At 44.2% G+C, this 20,774-nt stretch overlaps 3 protein-coding genes across 6 annotated transcripts; 2 read left to right on the plus strand and 1 right to left on the minus strand.

Annotated features, from left to right (window-relative positions):
• Positions 1 to 599: 599 nt before the first annotated feature.
• srp72 (signal recognition particle 72) lies at positions 600 to 8,599 on the minus strand. The gene is made up of 19 exons (XM_047019160.1): positions 8,464 to 8,599; positions 7,677 to 7,797; positions 7,358 to 7,481; positions 6,599 to 6,742; positions 6,033 to 6,144; positions 5,898 to 5,929; positions 5,507 to 5,631; positions 5,127 to 5,184; positions 4,862 to 4,993; positions 4,370 to 4,498; positions 3,894 to 3,966; positions 3,529 to 3,593; positions 3,346 to 3,441; positions 3,037 to 3,140; positions 2,737 to 2,814; positions 2,388 to 2,525; positions 2,209 to 2,246; positions 1,905 to 2,064; positions 600 to 1,424 (listed from the first exon to the last, which is right to left on the minus strand). The coding sequence occupies exons 1-19, from the start codon at positions 8,561 to 8,563 to the stop codon at positions 1,250 to 1,252; spliced, it is 2,004 nt and encodes a 667-aa protein (XP_046875116.1). The 5' UTR covers positions 8,564 to 8,599; the 3' UTR covers positions 600 to 1,249.
• A 366-nt stretch (positions 8,600 to 8,965) lies between these two features.
• leprotl1 (leptin receptor overlapping transcript like 1) lies at positions 8,966 to 12,988 on the plus strand. Of its 2 annotated transcripts, XM_047019181.1 has the most exons (5): positions 8,966 to 9,101; positions 10,081 to 10,156; positions 10,359 to 10,545; positions 10,770 to 10,882; positions 11,045 to 12,988. In XM_047019181.1, coding segments are annotated over exons 1-5 (393 nt in total). In that variant the 5' UTR covers positions 8,966 to 9,085; the 3' UTR covers positions 11,046 to 12,988. The 2 variants fall into 2 exon arrangements, with proteins under 2 accessions (XP_046875137.1, XP_046875129.1); XM_047019173.1 differs by having other exon boundaries at positions 10,770 to 12,988.
• Positions 12,989 to 14,376: 1,388 nt separating this feature from the next.
• Positions 14,377 to 19,920, plus strand: LOC124467359 (rootletin). 3 transcript variants are annotated; one of them, XM_047019643.1, is made up of 7 exons: positions 14,377 to 14,619; positions 15,577 to 15,731; positions 16,255 to 16,475; positions 17,172 to 17,426; positions 17,632 to 17,772; positions 18,026 to 18,128; positions 18,921 to 19,920. In XM_047019643.1, the coding sequence occupies exons 1-6, from the start codon at positions 14,529 to 14,531 to the stop codon at positions 18,081 to 18,083; spliced, it is 921 nt and encodes a 306-aa protein (XP_046875599.1). In that variant the 5' UTR covers positions 14,377 to 14,528; the 3' UTR covers positions 18,084 to 18,128; positions 18,921 to 19,920. The 3 variants fall into 3 exon arrangements, with proteins under 3 accessions (XP_046875599.1, XP_046875589.1, XP_046875606.1); XM_047019633.1 differs by having other exon boundaries at positions 14,378 to 14,619; positions 15,574 to 15,731; XM_047019650.1 differs by having other exon boundaries at positions 14,379 to 14,619; positions 15,574 to 15,731; positions 16,261 to 16,475.
• The last annotated feature ends 854 nt before the right edge of the window (positions 19,921 to 20,774 follow it).

Raw genomic sequence — 20,774 nt, forward strand, 5'->3', positions numbered from 1 at the left:
TCTTTGAATGGGATGCACTGGTTGAACACCACCGTTGTTTCCTAAAATACACTTTTAATATGGAAATGACGCTTGCCACATTGGTAGTTCAATTGTGTTACAACCCAATGTTGCTTCCAGTTTGCATCATTTCGAATGAAACTGGCACTCAAACATAGTGCTAAGTGATTTGACAGTTTGACAGATGTCACTAAGTAGGCCTACTTCACACCTACATTATTTCTTATTGTTTGTGCGCCATACATTTTGAGCCATGGACTACTTTCACGGATACTCTGTTGCCACCTAGTGGGTTTTAGGTGTAAATGCAAGGACATACTTCGTAAACTCACTTCGTCACGATCTTCATTAGATGGTTATTTTGTTCTTGGCAGTTAGCAAACACCATTATTTTACTCTGAACTCCAAAATAACGTTAGAACTGCACACTTCTTATCCTTCTCGGATCCTTATTCTAAATACATTATTTGTATGTCACTTCACATACAAGTGTGCTAAATGTTTAAAATATAAACACATGCTCTTAACTCCAAACTCCACTAGAAGTTGCTAGTATGCCATTCCTAGATCTTTTCAAAATGAAACAATTCAGAAGCCAGTCAGGTGTCAATTAACTATTTATTAAGACATAACCAAAGGGACTCCTTTCTTGTCCAGAATCGTTTCCTTTCCATCTTTGTAAATGGCTCCAAAAACGACATGCAGGTGACATACTCCCCCTCCCCGAAGATTTAAAATCAAAATATCTTTTGGATAATTTTACTTAAACTGAGACTGATTTGAAAAATAAATATTGTTTACATTTGCATACACAAGCTGACCTTCTTTTGTCTGATGAGATTGAAAGACTCAAACTGAAAGGGCATTCGTCAATTACATGAATATTCATGATTGGCAGTACGAAAGAAATCAGCTCACTCAGAATGAAACACTGGGAAAGGTGTGTGTTAGAACTTAAAGCGAAGCCCCTCTCGCCTTCAACACAAACACATCTGAAAACGTAGAAGACGTTTGTCTTTCTACGCATTCCTTTCTAAATAACCTCTTGAATCAAAGAAGGTAGCAGGGCAGGGAATGGGGGGGGAAAAAGGGTCCTTCTGAAATACTTTCACCGTACACAACAACTAAACATGAATCATACAGTTGTTTGGATGGTAAAAAAAAGAAAAGCTTGTGATTTTCTGACATCGACACGTCAAAGGTAGTAGCCAGTGTGTCTGTGGACAAGCAGTGTGCTGTGTCACCGTGACTACCAGCCCCCCTTGCCTCCTTTCTTCTTCTTCTGCGGGGCCTTCTTGCGTGTGGCCCCCGGGGCCGCTGGCTTCTGTTGCCGGGGCGGCACCACGCCGGGGGCAGGGGCGGAGGCTGAGGCTGAGCCCGGGCGCGGGGAGGTGGGGGGGCTGCTGGCAGTCTTGCTGGCGTCCCTGGAGCGAGAGGACAGATCCAGTCAGTGTGTGTGTGAGAGAGAGAGAGGCAATCTACACCAGTCAGTGTGTGCGTGAGAGAGAGAGAGGCGATCTACACCAGTCAGTGTGTGCGTGAGAGAGAGAGAGGCGATCTACACCAGTCAGTGTGTGTGTGAGAGAGAGAGAGGCGATCTACACCAGTCAGTGTGTGTGTGAGAGAGAGGCGATCTTTGAGGGTTTTAGGTTGGTTGAGGGGGCAGTTCTATGGGCGTATGTGAAGCCCTCTGTGACATGCTTGCGTGTAAAAAGGGCTATACAAATAAATTTGATTTGATCTACACCAGTCAGTGTGTGTGAGAGGTGATTTGTACCAGTGATTGTGTGTGTGTGAGAGAGAGAGGTAATCTAGAGAGAGTGTGTGTGTGTGTGTGTGTGTGAGTGTGTGTGTGTGAGAGGCAATCTACACCAGAGAGAGTGTGTGTGTGTGTGGCTACTTACAGATCGGAGGCGGCTCCAGACGTGGCCCCCTGCGTTCCCTTGCCAACCTGTTCCTTCTTCTTGCTCTTCTTCTTGCCTCTGTAGTAGGTCCTCTCCCTCATCGGCATCCACCGCTCTGGGTCAGGGGTCGCCTTGGGGTCACAGTTCTTCGGCAACTTGCCTAAATATCGACAAGGGAACGGGGAACAATATGTGAGATTTCACTTCCTGGGAAGTGGGAATCTAATGAACACACAAGTTCATTCGATTTTCTTCTGTGTTTTTCTGTGTTGGGAACCAGTAACCAGCTGAGATCCAGACATACCTTTCTTCTTTTTCTTCTTCTTCTTAATATCCCCCTGGCTGCAGAGACAAAGCAGTCAGATGAGCTCCCAGGTCAGACACACACCCTCTGGATCAAATCCATCCCATCTGCTCTGGCAGCCATCCCCAGTAGAACAGTAGAACCTCCCTGCCTGTCAGCCTACAGCCTGGTTCTCTCACCCCTGTTCTTTAGGAAGGTTCTCCCCTGTGACCTTCGCTGCCTTCTTCCTGACGTAGTTGGCTCCGTGGGAGTTCTCCAGCTCGTCCACGTCCACGTTGAAGGACATCTTGTCTGGGGAGGGGAGGTGCTTGCTGAGGCTGGGGGCAGGCCGTTAAGGACGCTACAGTTCATCTGTGGTACAACCCTGACCGGCTTCATCACTGTCAAACCATCCCAAATCTATACATTTGATCAGGTAAAAAATACATCAAAGAATCAGAAAAACTCCACGTTAAAGACATCTTAATGTCTATATAAAACATTTTAAGTAAAAAAAAAATTCAACAATGTTCATCTCAGCAAGGATACGATTTGGCTTTCTCTGTGTCCACCAGAGAATAGGCGGAGATGAGCTGTGCCAACGTGTGGATGTCGTTAGTGTTTTGCCTGTATAATGAAAAATACATTTATATTATTGGTAACCTGAACAGTATTTTTTTTGTAGAGGGGCTTTTATCCAAAGCAACACAAAGGGGTGACATTTTAACCTGCAATCTCTTGATTTTGCAATCAAATGCCCTACCGCTGAGCTATAATCATCGAAACGAATACCACACAACTAGCATCAACCATGTCTCTAAGGAGGGAAACCCAGAGAGAAATGCTTACTTCCATAGCTGCTCCAGGTCACTGATGGCCTCTTTCTTACGTCCATACTTCAATTTGAAGTTGGCCGCTTCTCGTACGAGTGCTAGGTGAACAGGTGAGCCAGGCTGGGAAACACAAGGCATGGATGACAAGGAGAAATAACATCACACATCTGACTTCACAAGGCCTGTATATCTGGTTGATAATAGATTACAGATATAGCTTACTTCGTCAAAGTTAAATTGATAAAGCTCTCTCTTGGAAGTCGCTTTGGATAAAAGCATCTGCTAAAATGCATAAATGTAATAAAAGTAAAATAAGTCAAAGAACCTGTTGGGCTTGGTAGTACTGAATAGCTCGGCTAAAGACATCGATAGCGCTGTCGATATCCTCCTCGTGGCTGTACATGGTTACCAGAGCAGAGATCTGGAAGAGGGCAGTGTTCCAGTGTCAGCAGGCAGGAGACAGGACTTCTGAAAGAGCTGTGGACTAGGGATGCTCATGAATACTCACCATCCCTTGTTTGTGCTTGAAATCTTCGATAGATCTCAAGATGTCGCAGGCTTTCGTAACGTGACCTGTGGAGTTTGAAAGAGAATGAAAACTTCTCTCTTATGTTCACTGGGGACATTTGCCTCAAATTTGAGTAGCCTGACTTTTGTTCCATTTGTTTTCTTATATTTGGGATCTGTTTGAATGTGGGCAACCAGAAAACCTGAACCTTGAATTTTTGGATCAGATTTGTTTTAAACATTGAAATAAATTCATATTTCAATTTTAAAGAGGTGAATTCAAAACAAACACATTCAGTGATGTTAAAATTTCAATATCAATTATTCAACGTCCTTCAATTCAAAACATGCAGAATCCAACAGTACCTTGAGTTAAATACAGCTGTGCCATGGTCAGTTTGATTCCAGATGCACTCTCTGGATGCTGATCTGAGAAGCGCTGGGACACAGACACAGGACACGGTATTTATACCTGCAGAGTCTTCACAGGTCAACTCAATTCCACAGGTAGCTGGGGCTTGTGACTTAATATGTGTAAGAAAACGTTCTCGAGTTGATTAATATCTAAGTGGAAAGAATCTAAGTTGATATGCTTATATTTGTAAAGAAAACAGCATACGCCTTACTTGTAAAGGTTCCCCAGGGCTGTAGCGGGGGGTGCTGTAGTGGGGGTGCTGTAGCAGGGGTGCTGTAGCGGGGGTGCTGTAGTGGGGGTGCTGTAGCGGGGGGGCTGTAGCGGGGGGGCTGTAGTGGGGGTGCTGTAGCAGGGGTGCTGTAGCGGGGGGGCTGTAGCGGGGGTGCTGTAGCGGGGGGGCTGTAGCGGGGGTGCGTGTGGAGCTTACCTGCAGCAGTTCGATGGCTTTAGTGTGCTGCTTCTCCCTGCACAGCTGAGCCACCTGCACCAGGACCGGGCGAGGTTGTCCTGGGTTCTGGCTCTGCAGGCTGGAGGACAGCTTCCTGCACTGGTCAGCCTGGTGGGCGGGGAGGAGGGGAGGAGGGAGTGGTTAACTCACCTTTTGTATAAAAACTAGGGGTGGGAATCTTTTAGTACCTCACGACTCGATTCTTGGGGTCACGATTGGATTAAAAATCGATTCACAATTTGTGAATCGATATGAATCGCTAGAAGACTCATTTGCTATTCAAATGCGAATAGATTTTCCCCCCACCCCTAATAGAAATGTTTGTCATTCTTGTCTACGGTTTGTGATGTCAGTGTGTCGGGAGGGCAGGGGGAGTGGAGAAGCGTTTCCTGACTCTGGAGCTTTTGAGTTTCACATAACCTCTCATTTTAGAAATGTTAATGCTGTATTTGAGAGGGTTCGGGGTAATACCTGGTTAGTGTACATGGCCAACAAGGCTTTGTTGAATTCAATCGCCTGTAGCTGCATCTTGGCTAGCTTGTGTTCAACGCCTTCCGCGTTTGTGAGCTTAACTTTCTTCTTCGAGTCAAACACGTTTTGGTCCTGTACAAAAACAAGGAAACGTCTGTAGCGTGTGCCCAAAATATGTCAAATCTAACAGTAATTGTACAAATGATATTTGTATTGGTTTGACTCTGTACCCCGGTTTGAGGTGAGTATCCCAGCATGTACCCACCTTGTTGATTGTGATGATGTTGTTGGCAGTAACAGCTAGCAGCCCAACATCAGATGGCCTGTAGATGAAAACAACAGCAAAAAAAATATGAGAGGGTCCTTTGAGACCACACAGAGACCCTGCTGCAGAGCAGGGAGCTGAGGAGAGCTGAGATGAGGAGAGCTGAGATGAGGAGAGCTGAGGAAAGCTGAGATGAGGAGAGGAGAGCTGAGATGAGCTGAGGAGAGCTGAGATGAGGAGAGCTGAGATGAGGAGAGCTGAGATGAGGAGAGCTGAGATGAGGAGAGGAGAGCTGAGGAGAGCTGAGATGAGGAGAGCTGAGATGAGGAGAGCTGAGATGAGGAGAGCTGAGATGAGGAAAGCTGAGGAGAGCGTCTCACTTGAGCTTGATGACTTGGTTGTAAAGCTGCAGCGCCTCGTCCGTGCGGCCCTGCTTCTGCAGGACATAGGCCATCTGAGAGTGGATGACGGCCAGCTCTGACTCGATGTCCTCCTCCGTCACGTCCTGGGGATGACAGCAGCAGAACAGACCGTTAGATCAAACTGGAAACACCAGACAGAACGCAGAGTGTGGTGGAGACGTGTTCGCAGAGAAATGATATATAAATATGTTTTTATTTAAAAATAATAATAATATATACAAATTACTGTAATACAAGCCAGTAAATCAATTAATGATTAATATTTATTTATAGGAATACAAGTAAAAAATTTAAAACTATGAATACAGGTAAATTATTCATAATAAAATTTTAAAAAAAGACCACTTACAGAATCGTCTGCCAAGGACACCCGACAAAGCTCTGAAACAGATTAGACATTTAAAAATCCCAATAAGGACAAAAAACACATCTGGTGCTAGGACCCTGGGGATGTACAGGAGAAGGGCACTGGGACGAGACTCACCCTCAGCCTGCCGGAGTTTGTTCATTGCCTCCGTCAGCTGTCCCTGACCAATCAGAGTGCAGGCAGCGTTGTAGCACAGTTCGTAAGTCGTCTCAGGCAGACCCAAGTCATCCTGCAGACAGTCACATGACGTTAGTCACGTATGAACTGGATTGTCAATATAAAAACGCCTCAGAGGAAGAAAGGGCACATGGGCACTAAGTCCAACTGGTTATCGAGTCTTTTCATGAATGTCTGTATGGTCTTATGTATCTGTTTACAGTGGGTTCTGGACAGTGTTCAAATCAAATCAAATTTATTTGTATAGCCCTTTTTACACGCAAGCATGTCACAGAGGGATTCACATGCGCCCATAGAACTGCCCCTCAACCAACCTAAACCCTCAAGGAAGACAAGGAAAAACTCCCAGAAAAACTCCCAATGGGAGAAAAAATTGAAGAAACTTGGGAGGAGCAATTCAGAGAGGGATCGCCTCCTCCTTAAGTGTGTGTGTGTGTGTGTCTGTGTGTGTGTCTGTGTGTGTATCTGTGTGTGTGCTCCAGGGCCGTCCCAGACAGGAGACCCACCGGTGAAGAGTTCTCCCATGTGCTCATGGCGGCCACCACAGCAGACAGGTTGGTCTTCCTCTCCTCCTCGTACTCATCCTGGGAGTTCCTGATCAGGTCCCTGTACACCGCCTTACACTCCTCATACCGCTCCTGCCTGTACAGCTACACAAGAACACAACCAGGTCATGTTCAGTCCCAACGCTGATTCAGTTCCAACCCTGATTCCGCCTCAGTCAGTCATACAGATCACCTCAGAAACGATGAGACTTTACGCATTCGAGCTTGAGCTTAATTATCGTTGAGCAAACTTTGATCAATGACAATTGCAGTGATCTCTTTTTAGACTTGTGTGTCGTCTTCGTGTACAGTATACAGTGCTGGTGCTTCCGCCTAGGGCGGGTAACCCTAACCTTACCAGCAGAGGGCGCCAACCGCGGCACGTAAAATGTCTGTGTTTGTAATTGACCATTGGCTCGCCCTGGTTTGCGCCCCGAGGGGGGGTAAACCTTGCCTAAGGCACCAAATGTGCTCGGACCGGCACTTGAATATATATAGAATGGATACATTAGTACAGTAACCTGTCCTCAGGGAACCCCTGTCCTGCATGTATTATAGATGTTTCTTGCCTCCAACACACCTGATTCAAATGCATGTTTGTTACCAGGCTTCTAGAGAGCTTGATAACGATCCATTTATTTGATCAGATGTGTTGGAGCTGAGAAACATCTAAAACATGCAGGACAGGGTTAAGAACCACTGCATTAGTGTGTGCCTTACCACTTGACCGTAAAGTTCTTTTAACTTATCCGTCTGCTCTGCAACACCTTCGATGGTCTTCAGGGCGCTTTCCACTCGGTTCAACCGGTATTCACAATACGCTTTCTCAAAAGCAATAAGGTCACTAAAGGAAGTGGGATAAAGAGAGTTGTGATATTGATGGCACTGCAATGGACATTTTAATCTTGTAGAATGCTGGCTTTTGCTCTGTTTACATCAAAAAGTATGTCACTTTAAAAAACATTTGCACATTGTTCTGCTCCCCACTTTCTGGCATAGACCCACACTTGTTTCAGTTAGTATCAATGTCTCAACATACCTGCCAAGTACTTTTGAAAAGGTGTTCATGACATTCAATGCCTCTTTGAAACTACCATTTTGGACAAGGCACACGACTTTACAGTGAAGGGCTGTCACGTCATCTTTGATTTCATGCAGAACTGTAAAAAAAAGAAAGAAGCAAAGTACTTAGATAGAAAACTAGTGGCAGCACAGAAGCCTCGCGTTATCAATGCAACTATAGCAAAAATAGACCATTCGAACGCATTTCGTTGGGCTGTAGAGACAGAATTGGTCATGCATTATTAAACAGTCAGTAACCTAATCAAAAAACACCTCACAATCAGTTACCTACGGGGGTTCATTCATTTCAATTGGCAAGATTAGAAAGGCTGTATTGTTTTTGCCTGCTGGTGTCAAGCTATCCCATCCCAGCCTGTCAAGCTTGTTAGCTAAAGCCGCCCAGGGACACGTAATCACTGTATTGTAGCTAGGCTAATAGCCAGCCAGTTAGATCTTACGGTCACTTTGCTTAGGTACTTTAACTTGGAGCTTCACATGCGATAACTATTGAGTACACACTTTTAAACAAATCAGATAAAAAATGTAAACCACCGTAATGAATCAAAGTAAAATAACCAGATAATCCATTGACGCTAACGTTAACTAACTAGCTAGAGCTAGCCTTGCTGGACTATGATGTGCTATACACTGCTAGCTAGCTCTAATAGCAGCTGGGGAGGGGACCTTGCATTGAATATACCTAAATTAAACGTTAAGCAATAAGTACACCTGACAGTTCCAAAAGTTTGTATCAGAAATCCTACTTTTGTTTACAGCTTTAAGTGCCCGAGTGAAGTCGCCATTCTGTCCACAGCGGTTCACTTCAGTCCACAGCGAAGCAACGGAGCCCCCTCCGCTCGCCATCTTCAACCTCGCTGCATGAAATTGTGAAATTGAGACGGCTGATATACTCGGAAGCACTTGGTAGTTTGCTCCTCCGGGGTTAAAGGCCTGGTAGGACTCTGCCTGGTTTGAAGGCAAGGACTATTTTGTGTTTCTTTAACGAAGTGACCAACAAATAATAATAAAAGGTTGTTAGTTTGTAAATAATGACAAAAGATAGCACTGAATGTAAAACTCAAAGAGAGACATTCAAAGACATTTCTAATCAAATCATCAAACGATGATACACACATCATTGGATGTACAAATAGTTATAAGAATATATTTGCATGGGCAAAAGCTATTTTTTTGTAATCAGAACATTATACTTTTTTGACTACACCACTGTCGCGCAGGCGCCGTGGTGTAGTAAAGGCAGCAGCGATATGCACGGTCGGCTGCTCGCTGGGGTTCTTTTGCTTTCAGTTTAGCTAGCTAGCTAGCAACACTGTCAAGGGTGTATTGTTGTCGTTCGTTGATAGGGACTGCCTAGGACGAGCAGAAATGGCCGGAATCAAAGGTAAGACATTGCGATCTGATTTTCAATCGCAAAGGGTTTGTATCAAAATAAATATATCAAACTATCAATTGTTAACATACGTTACTAATTGTGAAAGAATCGGTATAATATGCCATACTACCATAGCGTAGCTACAGTTTGCCGGCCAAGATGATAATGCTGGTTAGCATTTGCCAAAACGCCATTATGCCAGCTATTCACTAGCTACCAGTATCTAGCTAGCAATAATGTTATTATGCTAGCTATTTGCATTTAAGATGGGTTGGAGGTCTCGGAAGAAGGCAATTTACGAGTAACCGCTTGGGTATTCTTTTGAATATGTGTCCCATACTGTATGCATTTGTCCTACCTAGCAAACCTAATTAGTTAGCAGCATTAGCTAGTTAATGTTGCGAGCCACTGTAGGTAGGTTAGGTTGGCATGTGTGCTCTACATAGCTAGCTAACCTTAGCAAACGAGATGTGGGCAATATATTAATGAATGAGATATACACCAGGGTCAAATAACAAACCTCTCTAGGTTCCTCGCTAGATAACCCAGTAAGTGATCATCGTTTGTGTAGTTCACACTGATTCTAACCTTAGATGTAACTAGCCGGATTCGTCTGAACAAAAATGCAATTCACTGGAGTAATGTAACAAGCTTTGCGGCTCCTAATCCTAAGCATTTGCTACATGTGAAACCATCTGACGTATCATATGACTGCTACCTCCTTCCAGCCATAGTATTAGGCCCCATGGGGGTCAGATGATCAATCACAGCCTCCACCAAGACTTAACTAGTCATTTTGTCGGCTAGGCTTATCCTTATTATTCCACTCTGTGACCAACGAAAAACTGTCGAACTGTGCTCTTTTTATCCTTCATATTCTGCCAAACTTTATGTAAGCTCGATTTGTTCATCGCTTTGGATAAGAACCTGCGAAATGAATACAATGTAAACTCTTCATGTTTATGGCTCCCCTTCTCTCGTTGTTCAGCTCTAATCAGTTTGTCCTTCGGCGGAGCTATTGGCCTCATGTTCCTGATGCTAGGATGTGCTCTTCCAGTGTATGAGTAAGTATCTTAAACACACATCCAGTTATTGTACTGTACACTTGGCCCACTGTTTTACTAATATTTCACAATCATAGGAACAACAGGAACTAGGGTGTGAATAATTCAGCTGCAGGTCACAGGTTCAAATCCCCCCCGCTTGTATGCGGACAGAGGAGTCTGCTGAGTGAATCCCTTATTGTTATTCTTTTCTCCTTCACAGTAAATACTGGCCGCTGTTCCTTCTCTTCTTCTACATCCTCGCCCCCATACCGTACTGCATCTCCAGGAGAATTGTTGACGACACAGACTCCGCCAGCAACGCCTGTAAAGAGCTAGCCATATTCCTCACAACAGGGATTGTGGTTTCAGCCTTTGGCCTTCCCATTATATTTGCTAGAGCTGAAGTTGTAAGTACACAACATTTCCCTTGTGCATACATCTTCACAAGTGTATAGATCTAGTTTTCACAGCATATTTTAAGTGAATTTGGGCTCTATTCTAGAAAAGCTCCCCAAGTTTTTTTTTTTTTTTTTTTTTTTTTTTTTTTTTTTTAAATCTTTCATTGCCCATACCACAGAGACCCCATAGAAATCACTGTGTTCACTGAATTATTGATGGTTTTTCCTTACAGATTGCTTGGGGAGCGTGCGCGCTTGTGCTAACGGGGAACATTGTCATTTTTGCAACCATCCTTGGATTCTTCTTGGTGTTTGGGTCGAATGACGACTTTAGTTGGCAGCAGTGGTAAAGACGGGGATCGGGTTTGGGACCTTAGACTCAACTGTTTTTATTACTACAATTATTATTATTGTGTTGTTGTAATTATTTTAGCTGATGTTATTTATTTGGCCAACCATCCATAGTCACATAAACCCTGTGCAATAATCTGTTTTATCTGTCATGCAGAATGTCAAATTGACTTTGATTGGACGACGGTGACATTCCTTCGGAAGTTCTTTGATTCACATTTGTGATTGGCCTGGAAACTCATCTTTGAGTGCTGCAAGTAAATAATGATGAGATCTCATTGGATCATCACGTGTGCGTGTAAAATCCTACGGAATGTCAACCTGGGCCTGACATGACCAATAGGACATGGCCATAAGCTTTCACATTTCCTGTGTTTCTTGTTTTTGTACAGAAGTTGAAAGTTGTTGGGGGGTTTTTGAGGACAAAGTTCTGCTTTCGTTTTGTCTGGCTACTCAGTGCAATGTCATGTTGGTCAGTAGGCCCCAGCCCTCTCCCTTCCCCCCTCACTGCTCCTCCCCCCTACATCCTCACTTCCCCTCGCTGACATGGTAATCCACAAAACGTTCTTTCTTTTGGAGAGAATAATATCCACTCCTTTATGTTCTATAAACTATATACCTGAGCAGACTTTCACATAAAACAATGCAAAAAAAGTACGCTCAAAATTACAAGTTATAGAAGGATTCTGTTATTATGATATGTAATTCAATGTGACCCCCATACAGTGGTCCAATTGTACTGACTCAGCAATTCACAAACGACAAGCAACTCATGTTTCATTGTTTAGGTTGGAGTCAGATACAGTAACTTGATGCTATTTCAATGCTGATTAGACATGGCATTAAAAAAGCATAAATAACCATAGGATCATTGGCTGCAGCTGGGGCAAGGTTAGGATCTAGGCTTTCCATGACATTGGCCACTGACTAATTTCCCTAGATTAAGTATCCAAAGACGATTATGTACTTTCCTGTCCCTATCAAGAGGTAAATCAACTGTTATTTTTGTTTGAAGTTGTGAGTAATGAATCTGTATTTGATAAACCTATTGTTTTTATAAGGATTCAGTACACATTTCAATAGGCTTTTCAATACCTTCCTCCAAGTCATAAGTAACTGACTTAAATTGAGATGACCTATTCAACTTTGTGTGGTCTGTGCGTTTGTATGTTAAGATGCAATGAAGTCCTGTCGTTTGTCATTTGCCCTCATGTTGAAAGAGTTCAGTCGGCAGTCTGCAGCTTTTGGAGTTTAATTGCTTTTGCATTTAAGGTGAACTAGTTGTCCAACTAAGAAAGGTATTAAGCATCTGTCACCACATGTGCACAGGTCAAGTCAGGTGGGTGAGTGTCCATGAGCAGTTTTTGTTTGCTTGTTCATTGGTTTTGGTTTTTGGGGTTGTTCTCTTTGTGAAGACTGGTCTCTGGAATTGACTAAATCTGTCTAAAATGTTTCCAATCTAATTGCAGTTAAACACTGGTTTCATCAGGTATTCTTGAACTTTTGTGGGTTTGGTGGTTAAGTTTAGTAAGTTATTGTTGTCTTCCAGAGACCTCAACAACAGTGGAGGGATTGATTGTATTACTGGTATCAAAATGATGACTCTTCTGTCCTTATTTGAGTTGTCTCAAACATCTGAACTAATCATTTTTACCTTGATTAACAAAGGTAATGTGTCAATTTAGTTTTTTTCATTGTGTTTCAAGTTTGAGCTAAAACAAAATAGTTTTTTTTCAGCCATTCCCAATGTTACTAAACTGTTTCTACAGTGACAAGTTGTGTAGGAGGCATCTCTGGTTTGGGAACTGCAGACTTTCAACTTATTTACTGGTTTATTTAAAGAAATGACAACAAAATGTCCCAAACTTTTCTTTAAAAAAGAATGCATGACTTACAGAACCTGGTCATTACATGCGTGTTATGGATTTAACAGCCTTTTTATTTATTTTTGCAAAAGTCTTTCAGATTTGGAGGTACATTATTTATTTTACCAGACGCTTTCTGCAGATGTCCAGATGCCATTTTCTATTGACAACTTTTGTGTTAAGGAGGCAGAACTTAGCATGGTGGTTTTCTTTTTTTAATAAATGCCATTTTTGAACATTCTCTTGTTTTAATTATGCATCATCCTCTTAACAAATTATGGATCGAATCAAACTAATTCGATCCTTATTATTCTCACCCTAGTTCCTGTTGTCCTGACTACCAAGAGAGCTTAAACAGTGTCAGAGCTTAAACAGAGCTTAAAATTAATCTGTGAAGACTTTCTTAAATCCTTGCTTTATATTCACACAGATACTCCTTCACTGTTCTGTTCAAATGTACCCTACATGCTTATCCTTTGCTCTTGCTGGAGTAGCGATAGGATGATGTCAGTCGGTGGCCGGAAAGATGCACAACAAATAAGAGTTGATTTGGTTTATGAGAACAATGTTGGATCATGTAACCAGTCAGGATAGAGTGTTCAGATGAGTGTGGCACATATATCACAAATGTCCTTTATATAAAATGAATAGACCAGTACCAATATAGTTTCCACAGAACGTGTCCTTACATGGCACAGCATGTGGTCGGCAAGTTTGCACGCTTGAAAGTCGACATGTGACAACATCGTAACTCATAGAAGCCTGTTTCTGCATATTTCTTCCTCACTGTCTCCTGTGAGTCTGGACAGATGAGGCTTCTATCTATATGTGGACTGCAAGGGAGAGACAAGTCTCTTGAGCGTATCAAGTAGCAAAGTGTGTGTGTGTCATCCAAGACTTTTGTGTTCAGACTTCAATGTAAGACATCGAGGCCCGTGGAGAGACTGACAGAGGCTGGTGTCACTGAGGACATGAGAAATTAGACTGGAACAGCAGCTTGGTTTGTCTCCCCCTTCTGGTGAGGGGGTCCACCTGAAAACTCCAATGCAATGAATGGGATGAGTCTCACGATAGTAACTTTACCCTCCAGGATACACACTGATATGACAGTAGTTTGTCATGCAACTCAGACGTCTGCCTCTAAGGCACAGCTACTGCCTCAGAACGTGCCACCAGCCTCTCAATCTCTTTCACGAGCTTCTAAACCTTGAGGGGAAAAAACGTTTGTGTTACATCTGACCTTTGAGCACAACACATTCAAATATTATCCTCAGTTTACTGAGTTGAAGCCACTTTTTAGTAACTGCTCTATTTATATGCTGTCACATTTAAGAGATTTTGGCTATAGCGCAGTGATCTCGACTTATGATCAAAAGATGCCAGGTTCAAATTTCCCCATACTCAAATGTTGCATTGGATGAAATCATCTGCTGAATGAGCACATAATAATAATGTTATTTAATCAGCTACCGCTGGGTAATATTAAAGGGGCGATGTAAGGTCTACATTAGGTTCTAATGATAAATGCCAATGAGCTTGGGGAGATGATGGAACGTGTCTTAGTGGGTGTGTTCCAGGGGTTATCAGTTCTCCACAAGTCCTGATAAGAGAGGGAGACACTCCTGCCGTTCACCGCCTTTCTAAACACTCCCACTCAGCAGGCATACAGCAACTCGTGAGACAGTAAATCAGCAGCCTGTCTGCCTGTGCCAGTCCTGAAGCGAGGGAGAGCAGAGAGCAGGGGAATGCAGGTATGAGGAGGGAGAGGAGGAGAGGATGAGGAGGTTTTTCAGAGTCGGTAGAGAAGAAGACTACAGCCAAACCCATTTCCTAACGGCCAAGTGTAATCGTCTAACTCATGAGAAAGGTGAGTATGGAATATTCTGGACCAGACCTGATGAAGGTCTGTGTTATGTCAATTGTAATGTAATTTGTGTTGAAATCATGTGTTAAAACCCACATGAACTGTCATTGGTAGATCCTGATAACAGTGTAGGTTATTGCTGTGAAAGGACTAGTTCATGTACTTTCTGTATCAGTGAAGGGTTTTCTCACCTGCGGTTCTCTCTGAACACTTCCATAGAAAGTCATTCATGTATCTTTAACGTACAGTTCAAAGTCCAGCTCTACTGAATTCGTTGGAACAAGTGACACATATGTTTTCCAGACCCACTGTCTACCCCTGTGTAGTAACTGGGTAGTTCTACAGCCTAACATTATAAAACAACAAGTTATATAGTTTTATCATATTAGTAGGAGAATTCACAGTGTTGAGTCTTACATTGTGTGAGTGGTGCTGTGTTGCTGTGCTCTGGTGCTTTGGTGCTGTGCTCTGGTGCTGTGTTGCTGTGCTATGGTGCTGTGCTCTGGTGCTGTATTGCTGTGCTCTGGTGCTTTTGGTGCTGTGCTGTGTTGCTCTGGTGCTGTGCTGTGTTGCTCTGCTCTGGTGCTGTGCTGTGTTGCTGTGCTCTGGTGCTTTGGTGCTGTGCTGTTTTGCTCTGCTCTGGTGCTGTGCTGTGTTGCTGTGCTCTGGTGCTGTGTTGCTGTGCTATGGTGCTGTATTGCTGTGCTCTGGTGCTGTGTTGCTGTGCTCTGGTGCTGTGCTGTATTGCTGTGCTCTGGTGCTGTGTTGCTGTGCTCTGGTGCTGTGTTGCTGTGCTCTGGTGCTGTGTTGCTGTGCTCTGGAACAAACCGTTCCAGAAACACCCATCGGTAGAGCTGTGCTGACCTGACCTCCACATCCATGGCACTGGGAGAGCAGAGGGGTGTCCTACTGTTACGGTACTAGAGTCTAACAAGGCTGAGGCCCCCTGTGATGCAGCAGTGCTGGAGAGGGAGGTCCTGGTGAGCAGGGAGAGGGAGAGGAACCTGCAGAATGATCTGGAAGCGCTGGGGTCCCGGCTGTACAAACAGGAGCAGGTCAACGTGGAGCTGAGCATCAAGCATGACCAGCTGGTCAGCAGGCTACGCCAAGAACAGGTAGCCGCCATTTTGGTTTGTCTTCTTCTTCTGAGTGGTTGTTATCAAGCAGGGTTGATCTTTACCTTTTTTTTTGGGGGGGGGGGGGGGGGGTGAAATATCAGTTTCAAGGATTAACTCGACACATTCCTGTTAAATCTGGATTGTGCTCATACACACTCACAGGTCTGGGCTTGCCAGGCACACTTATGTTCAGCCGTTTTGGGACTTCTGTCTGAACATTTTGGTCTCATGAATATCATTTCAATTCATAGCATACACTTACAGTAGGCCTATACCTACTTCCAAACAAGATTTTCCCATGCATAACTACAGCATGTTGGTATTTAAGGTTCTACTAAATGTTCATGGCAAACAAGTTTATTGTAGCGGCCCTTGCATTCCATAGGGCATTCCAGTAAATTATCCTGGTTGTAAAAAGGATGCTTATCATTAGAATGTGTTCATCTGCTTAGTTTGCTTTCTATGTGTACGTGTTATGCACGTGTACTGTGTGTGTTGTGTATTGTGTGTGTGTGTGCTGGTTGAGGGCCTGGTGGAGTTCCTGCGACAGCGTGTGTGTGTGCTGGCGGAGGAGGGCTCCAGAGAAGCAACAGTGCTGAGCCTGCAGCTGGAGCAGGTGAACTCAGAGCTCCTCCACCTGCTCTCCTCAGAGGTGCAGCTGGAGGGCCTGGTGGACGAGCTCCACACTGAGGCCCTGCAGAGAGCTGCGGCTGCTGAGGGCCTCCAGGCGCAGCTGCACAGGTAGGCCCACTGTGGGTAGATTCAGGGAAAACATTGGGGAAATGGGGGCATGTAGGAAGGCCAGGAAGTGGATGTGTGTACCCCTCAACCGACCTCCCCTCGATATTTGAATCTGATGACGTTTGTTTTAAAATAGCTAGGGTTAGGGGCATGTACCCCATGGCTTTCTACACCCAGCTGTGCAAACAAACATCTTGTACAAATCTAAAGTTCAGCCTAGATAAAGGCGTATGTTAAGCAAAGAAACATAAAAAATTAAATGGGAGTCCTAACTTTTGATTACCATCTACCACAAACTGTAGCCAAGTGAAGCTGCCTCCAGCTGTTTCAAAAACACGTCGCAACGATATTGAGCTAGTTATGTCTTAGTAATAAAAACATGAGATTCTGAATTTGTGATTTTAGGTCAGCAGAAATTGGCACCCCTTCCTCTAATTTGCTGACTTGCTGAATGTCCACAGAAAGTTCGGCACGTTGTCAAGACGTCCAAACCCGCTGTCACACTGTGGATTCAATTTAACCCCTCCAGCTGAATCTCCTGTTAGCAATTCATGTTGAACATTGACAATGGGATCACGGAACTTCGAACGTTTCTTAAATTAACTTAAGTGATTCAAAGAAGGTAACCGCAGGCTTAAAAATTAAATAAATACGTAACGCCGATAATTGGCCTCCTTTGTTTTGTGGCTGCGATAGCAAGACCGGTGAGCTGGAGGAGTTGGAGCGGAGTTACGCAAAACTCTCCGTAGAGTTGGAGGAGCAATTTAGCGCAAATCGGAGGAGGGTCACGGAACTGCAGGAGGCCTGGGAGGAGCAGGCCAGTGCCCACCAAAGGAGGGTGGAGGAACTGCAGCATGAGAACGCCGCCAGCCTCAGGAAGCTGCAGGATACGGCCCAGCAGTTTGAGTGGCTCTGCGAACAGCAGCGTCACTGGATCTGCTGCGTCAAAAGGTGGGCGGCCATGATGGGGATCTCTATACTGTCACTGGTTCTGCTTGGCAGGCATACAGAAAAGACAGACAGATTTAAGAAAGACAGACACAGAAAAGACAAAGGGAAACAACAGAAAGGCAATATCAGAAGAGAAACAGGACCTAACCCATCACCTTGTCCAACATACCATACCATAACATGCACCCTGAATCCTATTTCCCAGGTTCAAGGATGGCCTGTCTGAGGAGAAGGAGAACCTGGTCCTGCAGGTGAGCAGGCTGGAGAAGGAGGTGGCTCAGCTCCGGCATGGCTCCCCCGGCCCCAACCCGGGCCAATGCTGCCCTCTGGAGGACACATGCAGCAGGTACACTTATATCTGGGTCAGAATCTCAACGAGCCCTTCCTGGTTAAATAAAGGTTTGGTCAAAAAATAGAATCTGAGTCTTAACGTTTTGAGATGAATATCATCATTATCATCAAGTCATACTGGAACTGGTAGCTACCTCGGTCCGCGATGTGAAATCGCAGCATGACAGCCGTGAATAAAAGAAATAAAGACAAACGTTATAATAATAAATAACAATACTAAGTGTCACTGCCACGCACTGGCTTTTCAGGACGTCGTTGTGGGTGGCTGAGGAGATGGACGCCCTGCAGGCCCAGGTGGACAAGTAGAGAGGCCTGTAGGAGGACCTGCTCAGCCAGCTCACTCTCACCCAGGTCAGTCCACTGCTGACAGGACACATGAACTCTGTCCCACTGCCATGGTAGTATGGACGTGCCCTAGGGCGTGCTAGTTAATAGTTATGAGGGGAAAAGACCAGGTGAGATGATCGTGACTAATCAGGGTAATCAGGGAGGGAGCCAGTTTCACCCTAGATTTTTGAAAATTTTAAAAGTTTGTCTCAACCCCTATAGACAACAGTTCTGGACTACGGAGCTAGTGTTCGGTAGTTCTGGACACGTCCTCCAGCACCAGGACTTGTGTTCTTTTGGCGTCTCTCTTCGCCTGGGGGGGGGGGTCCTCTCACACCCGCACACAGAGATGACTAATGATAAGGCCAGGTGTTTGCCAGTGGCCCCTGTATCTGCTTGGTCAGCTCCCCTGCTCCTTTGTGTGGACCTCCAGAGAGTTCTTGTGATTGAGTGCAGATGATGCACACTGGTCCCCACAGAGTGGTGGGAAACAGGAAGCTGGCAGGAGCGTCAGGGACAATAGGAGATGTATATTTAGGAAGCAAGCGTGCTAAAACGCATTACATGGTTTTTATGTGATTTATATACTTATTCACACTCCGGAGGCACAGCTCACATTATGACTCGAAAATTTGAAGAAGATAAAAATATCATACCGTTACTTACTGTAAATGAACACTTTGGGAGAGAAATAATGGGAGGGAGAAGCAATAGGATTTTCCAGAACGGGTTTTTCTCACTGTAAATTGTATGGTGTGTGGTTTATGTTCGGTGCCTTTGGCTGCGCTCACCTATAGTTTATTTTTGCATTTTCAGGTGGGAGACACTGTCGACTGACACCAAAGACCTCCCTGAGGCCCCAAGACTGAAATCTACAGTTTGGTCTTCTGGGTTATTTTTTTTTTCTTCCCCCAACTGAAGAAAAGGTTTTTCTTGTCTGTTGGATAGTTTTGTTGCTGCTTTTCCAAGTGATGTGGTGAAGTGTTCATTGTCTTTGTTGGTTTGGGACATTGTTTACCTGTCTTGTTGATTCCAGGTCCTGTTGATTTACTGTTGAATGAACCTATACAATCATTTTATAAAGGTCCCCCCCCCCCCCCCCCCCCCCCCGCCCCCAAATGTATATGGCGTTGGAATGCTGGACTATTTGGTCATGTGACCGCTTAATCATGTATTTTCAGATACACTGACGATTGCAAAGACCCTGTTGCTGATTGTAAAAAAAAAAGGGGAACGTGTTGTTCCAGTCTGGCTAGCGTTCCTCTCACACTCACTAACTCTTTGTGAGAGTCTTACAGATGGTAAAGATTGTTTAACAAAGAACCACTCACCATGGCCCTCACCTTAAACCTTCCCTAACCCCCAATCTGGACCCTCAGCCCAGCTCTGGCAAGTCTTGCTTGCTTGAATCTGCTGTGTCGACAGATGTTACTTTGTGGTCGTTTGTCTATCACCCACTAGGCTTCTCTGAGGCCCGATAGTGTGGGACAAGCAGGTGTGAAATGTGGCGATCTAAATGAGTCCTGAATGGCAAAGGTGTAACCAAATATTAACAACGTGCGACAACTGGAAATATGTTGAATTTGCACACAATAAATACCTACACACCCAACCATGCAGAACCCCATCGACTAGACTCGGTCCTTGCTGAGTATATTAATAGAACAATTATAGGTAACACAAGAATAGTATGTTTATGTTTCCACATTTAGCAGCCAGGGAAAACACACTGTAACACATTATATACATCTTCGAACCAGGATGTGACCATTAAAATAGAGTTGAGACTTGTTAAAACAGAGTCCTGCATTTTACATTAGTGTACTCACCTTCTTGTCCAAACATGAATTATTAGGTATAAGACACGTAAATGGCTCATTAACAGACGTAGCTGAATTTAGGATTCGCTTTTTTGCTTGAAAAGGACAACGGGTTCATTTGAGGAAGAGCTCTCTCTGTCTCTATTTAAAACACCACCCAACCTGAGAGCATTCTCAGTGTCACAACAAACTTCTTACATCCTTACAAGTCTGCTTTCCGCTTCATTCTTCCGGTCTAGAAAAACAAAGTTTCACCCCGGCTGAGGTAAAAGCTGTTTACTGCAGATCCCTCGATGCTCTCGTGTGTTCCTCTGGACAGATTGATTAGTATGGATGTTTTGAGGCTTTTTCGGTCTCTTTCAGAGCAGAAGACAAACTGCTTCTCTGCATGCTAATGTGACACAGTGGAATGATGCGGTTTCTGTCTTTGACACGGGTGTTTGGAAGGGTATGTAAATGTTTAACAGCAATGTGAGTAAACATACAGACCAGGGTTAGGTGTTGGGGTCTGGACCAGTTGATAGCAGCAGAGGCTTAACTCTGACTCGTCCTCTGGACCTGACGCCACAACATGCTGCACTCCTGTGGAAGAAACAATGACCTCACTTACACTCACTTCACTAATTCAAGGAGAAGTTACTTACCTGCCCCTTTTCAAGTACATTACACAAGTACAGTTTCACATTTAAGGACTATCCAGAAATTGATTTTAAGACACAAAAGAACACTTGATGACCTGTAGTCAGCAGATGTAACTCAAGGATACTGAGAGACTGGATATTCAACCATGAAGCCCTCATAACAACACTGGCTCTCCACTGGAAACAGAAGCGTTTTAGCGCTCTTGAAG

Source organism: Hypomesus transpacificus, chromosome 1 (assembly GCF_021917145.1).
Source record: "Hypomesus transpacificus isolate Combined female chromosome 1, fHypTra1, whole genome shotgun sequence".
In the NCBI taxonomy this organism is placed as follows: Eukaryota; Metazoa; Chordata; class Actinopteri; order Osmeriformes; family Osmeridae; genus Hypomesus; species Hypomesus transpacificus.

What these genes read in the sequence shown, in the direction of transcription:
- srp72 (XM_047019160.1), bottom strand. Translation starts at nt 8,563, where the DNA reads ATGGCGAGCGGAGGGGGCTCCGTTGCTTCGCTGTGGACTGAAGTGAAC. An exon ending in CATGGGAGAACTCTTCACCG is followed by an intron (nt 6,145 to 6,598) that starts GTGGGTCTCCTG and finishes GACTGTCTGCAG; the next exon opens with GATGACTTGGGTCTGCCTGA. An exon ending in GACCTGGAGCAGCTATGGAA is followed by an intron (nt 2,815 to 3,036) that starts GTAAGCATTTCT and finishes TTCATTATACAG; the next exon opens with GCAAAACACTAACGACATCC.
- leprotl1 (XM_047019173.1), top strand. An exon ending in TGTGCTCTTCCAGTGTATGA is followed by an intron (nt 10,157 to 10,358) that starts GTAAGTATCTTA and finishes TCTCCTTCACAG; the next exon opens with TAAATACTGGCCGCTGTTCC. An exon ending in TATTTGCTAGAGCTGAAGTT is followed by an intron (nt 10,546 to 10,769) that starts GTAAGTACACAA and finishes TTTTCCTTACAG; the next exon opens with ATTGCTTGGGGAGCGTGCGC.
- LOC124467359 (XM_047019633.1), top strand. Translation starts at nt 14,529, where the DNA reads ATGAGGAGGTTTTTCAGAGTCGGTAGAGAAGAAGACTACAGCCAAACC. An exon ending in TCGTCTAACTCATGAGAAAG is followed by an intron (nt 14,620 to 15,573) that starts GTGAGTATGGAA and finishes CCTGTGATGCAG; the next exon opens with CAGTGCTGGAGAGGGAGGTC. An exon ending in CTGGAGGACACATGCAGCAG is followed by an intron (nt 17,773 to 18,025) that starts GTACACTTATAT and finishes CTGGCTTTTCAG; the next exon opens with GACGTCGTTGTGGGTGGCTG.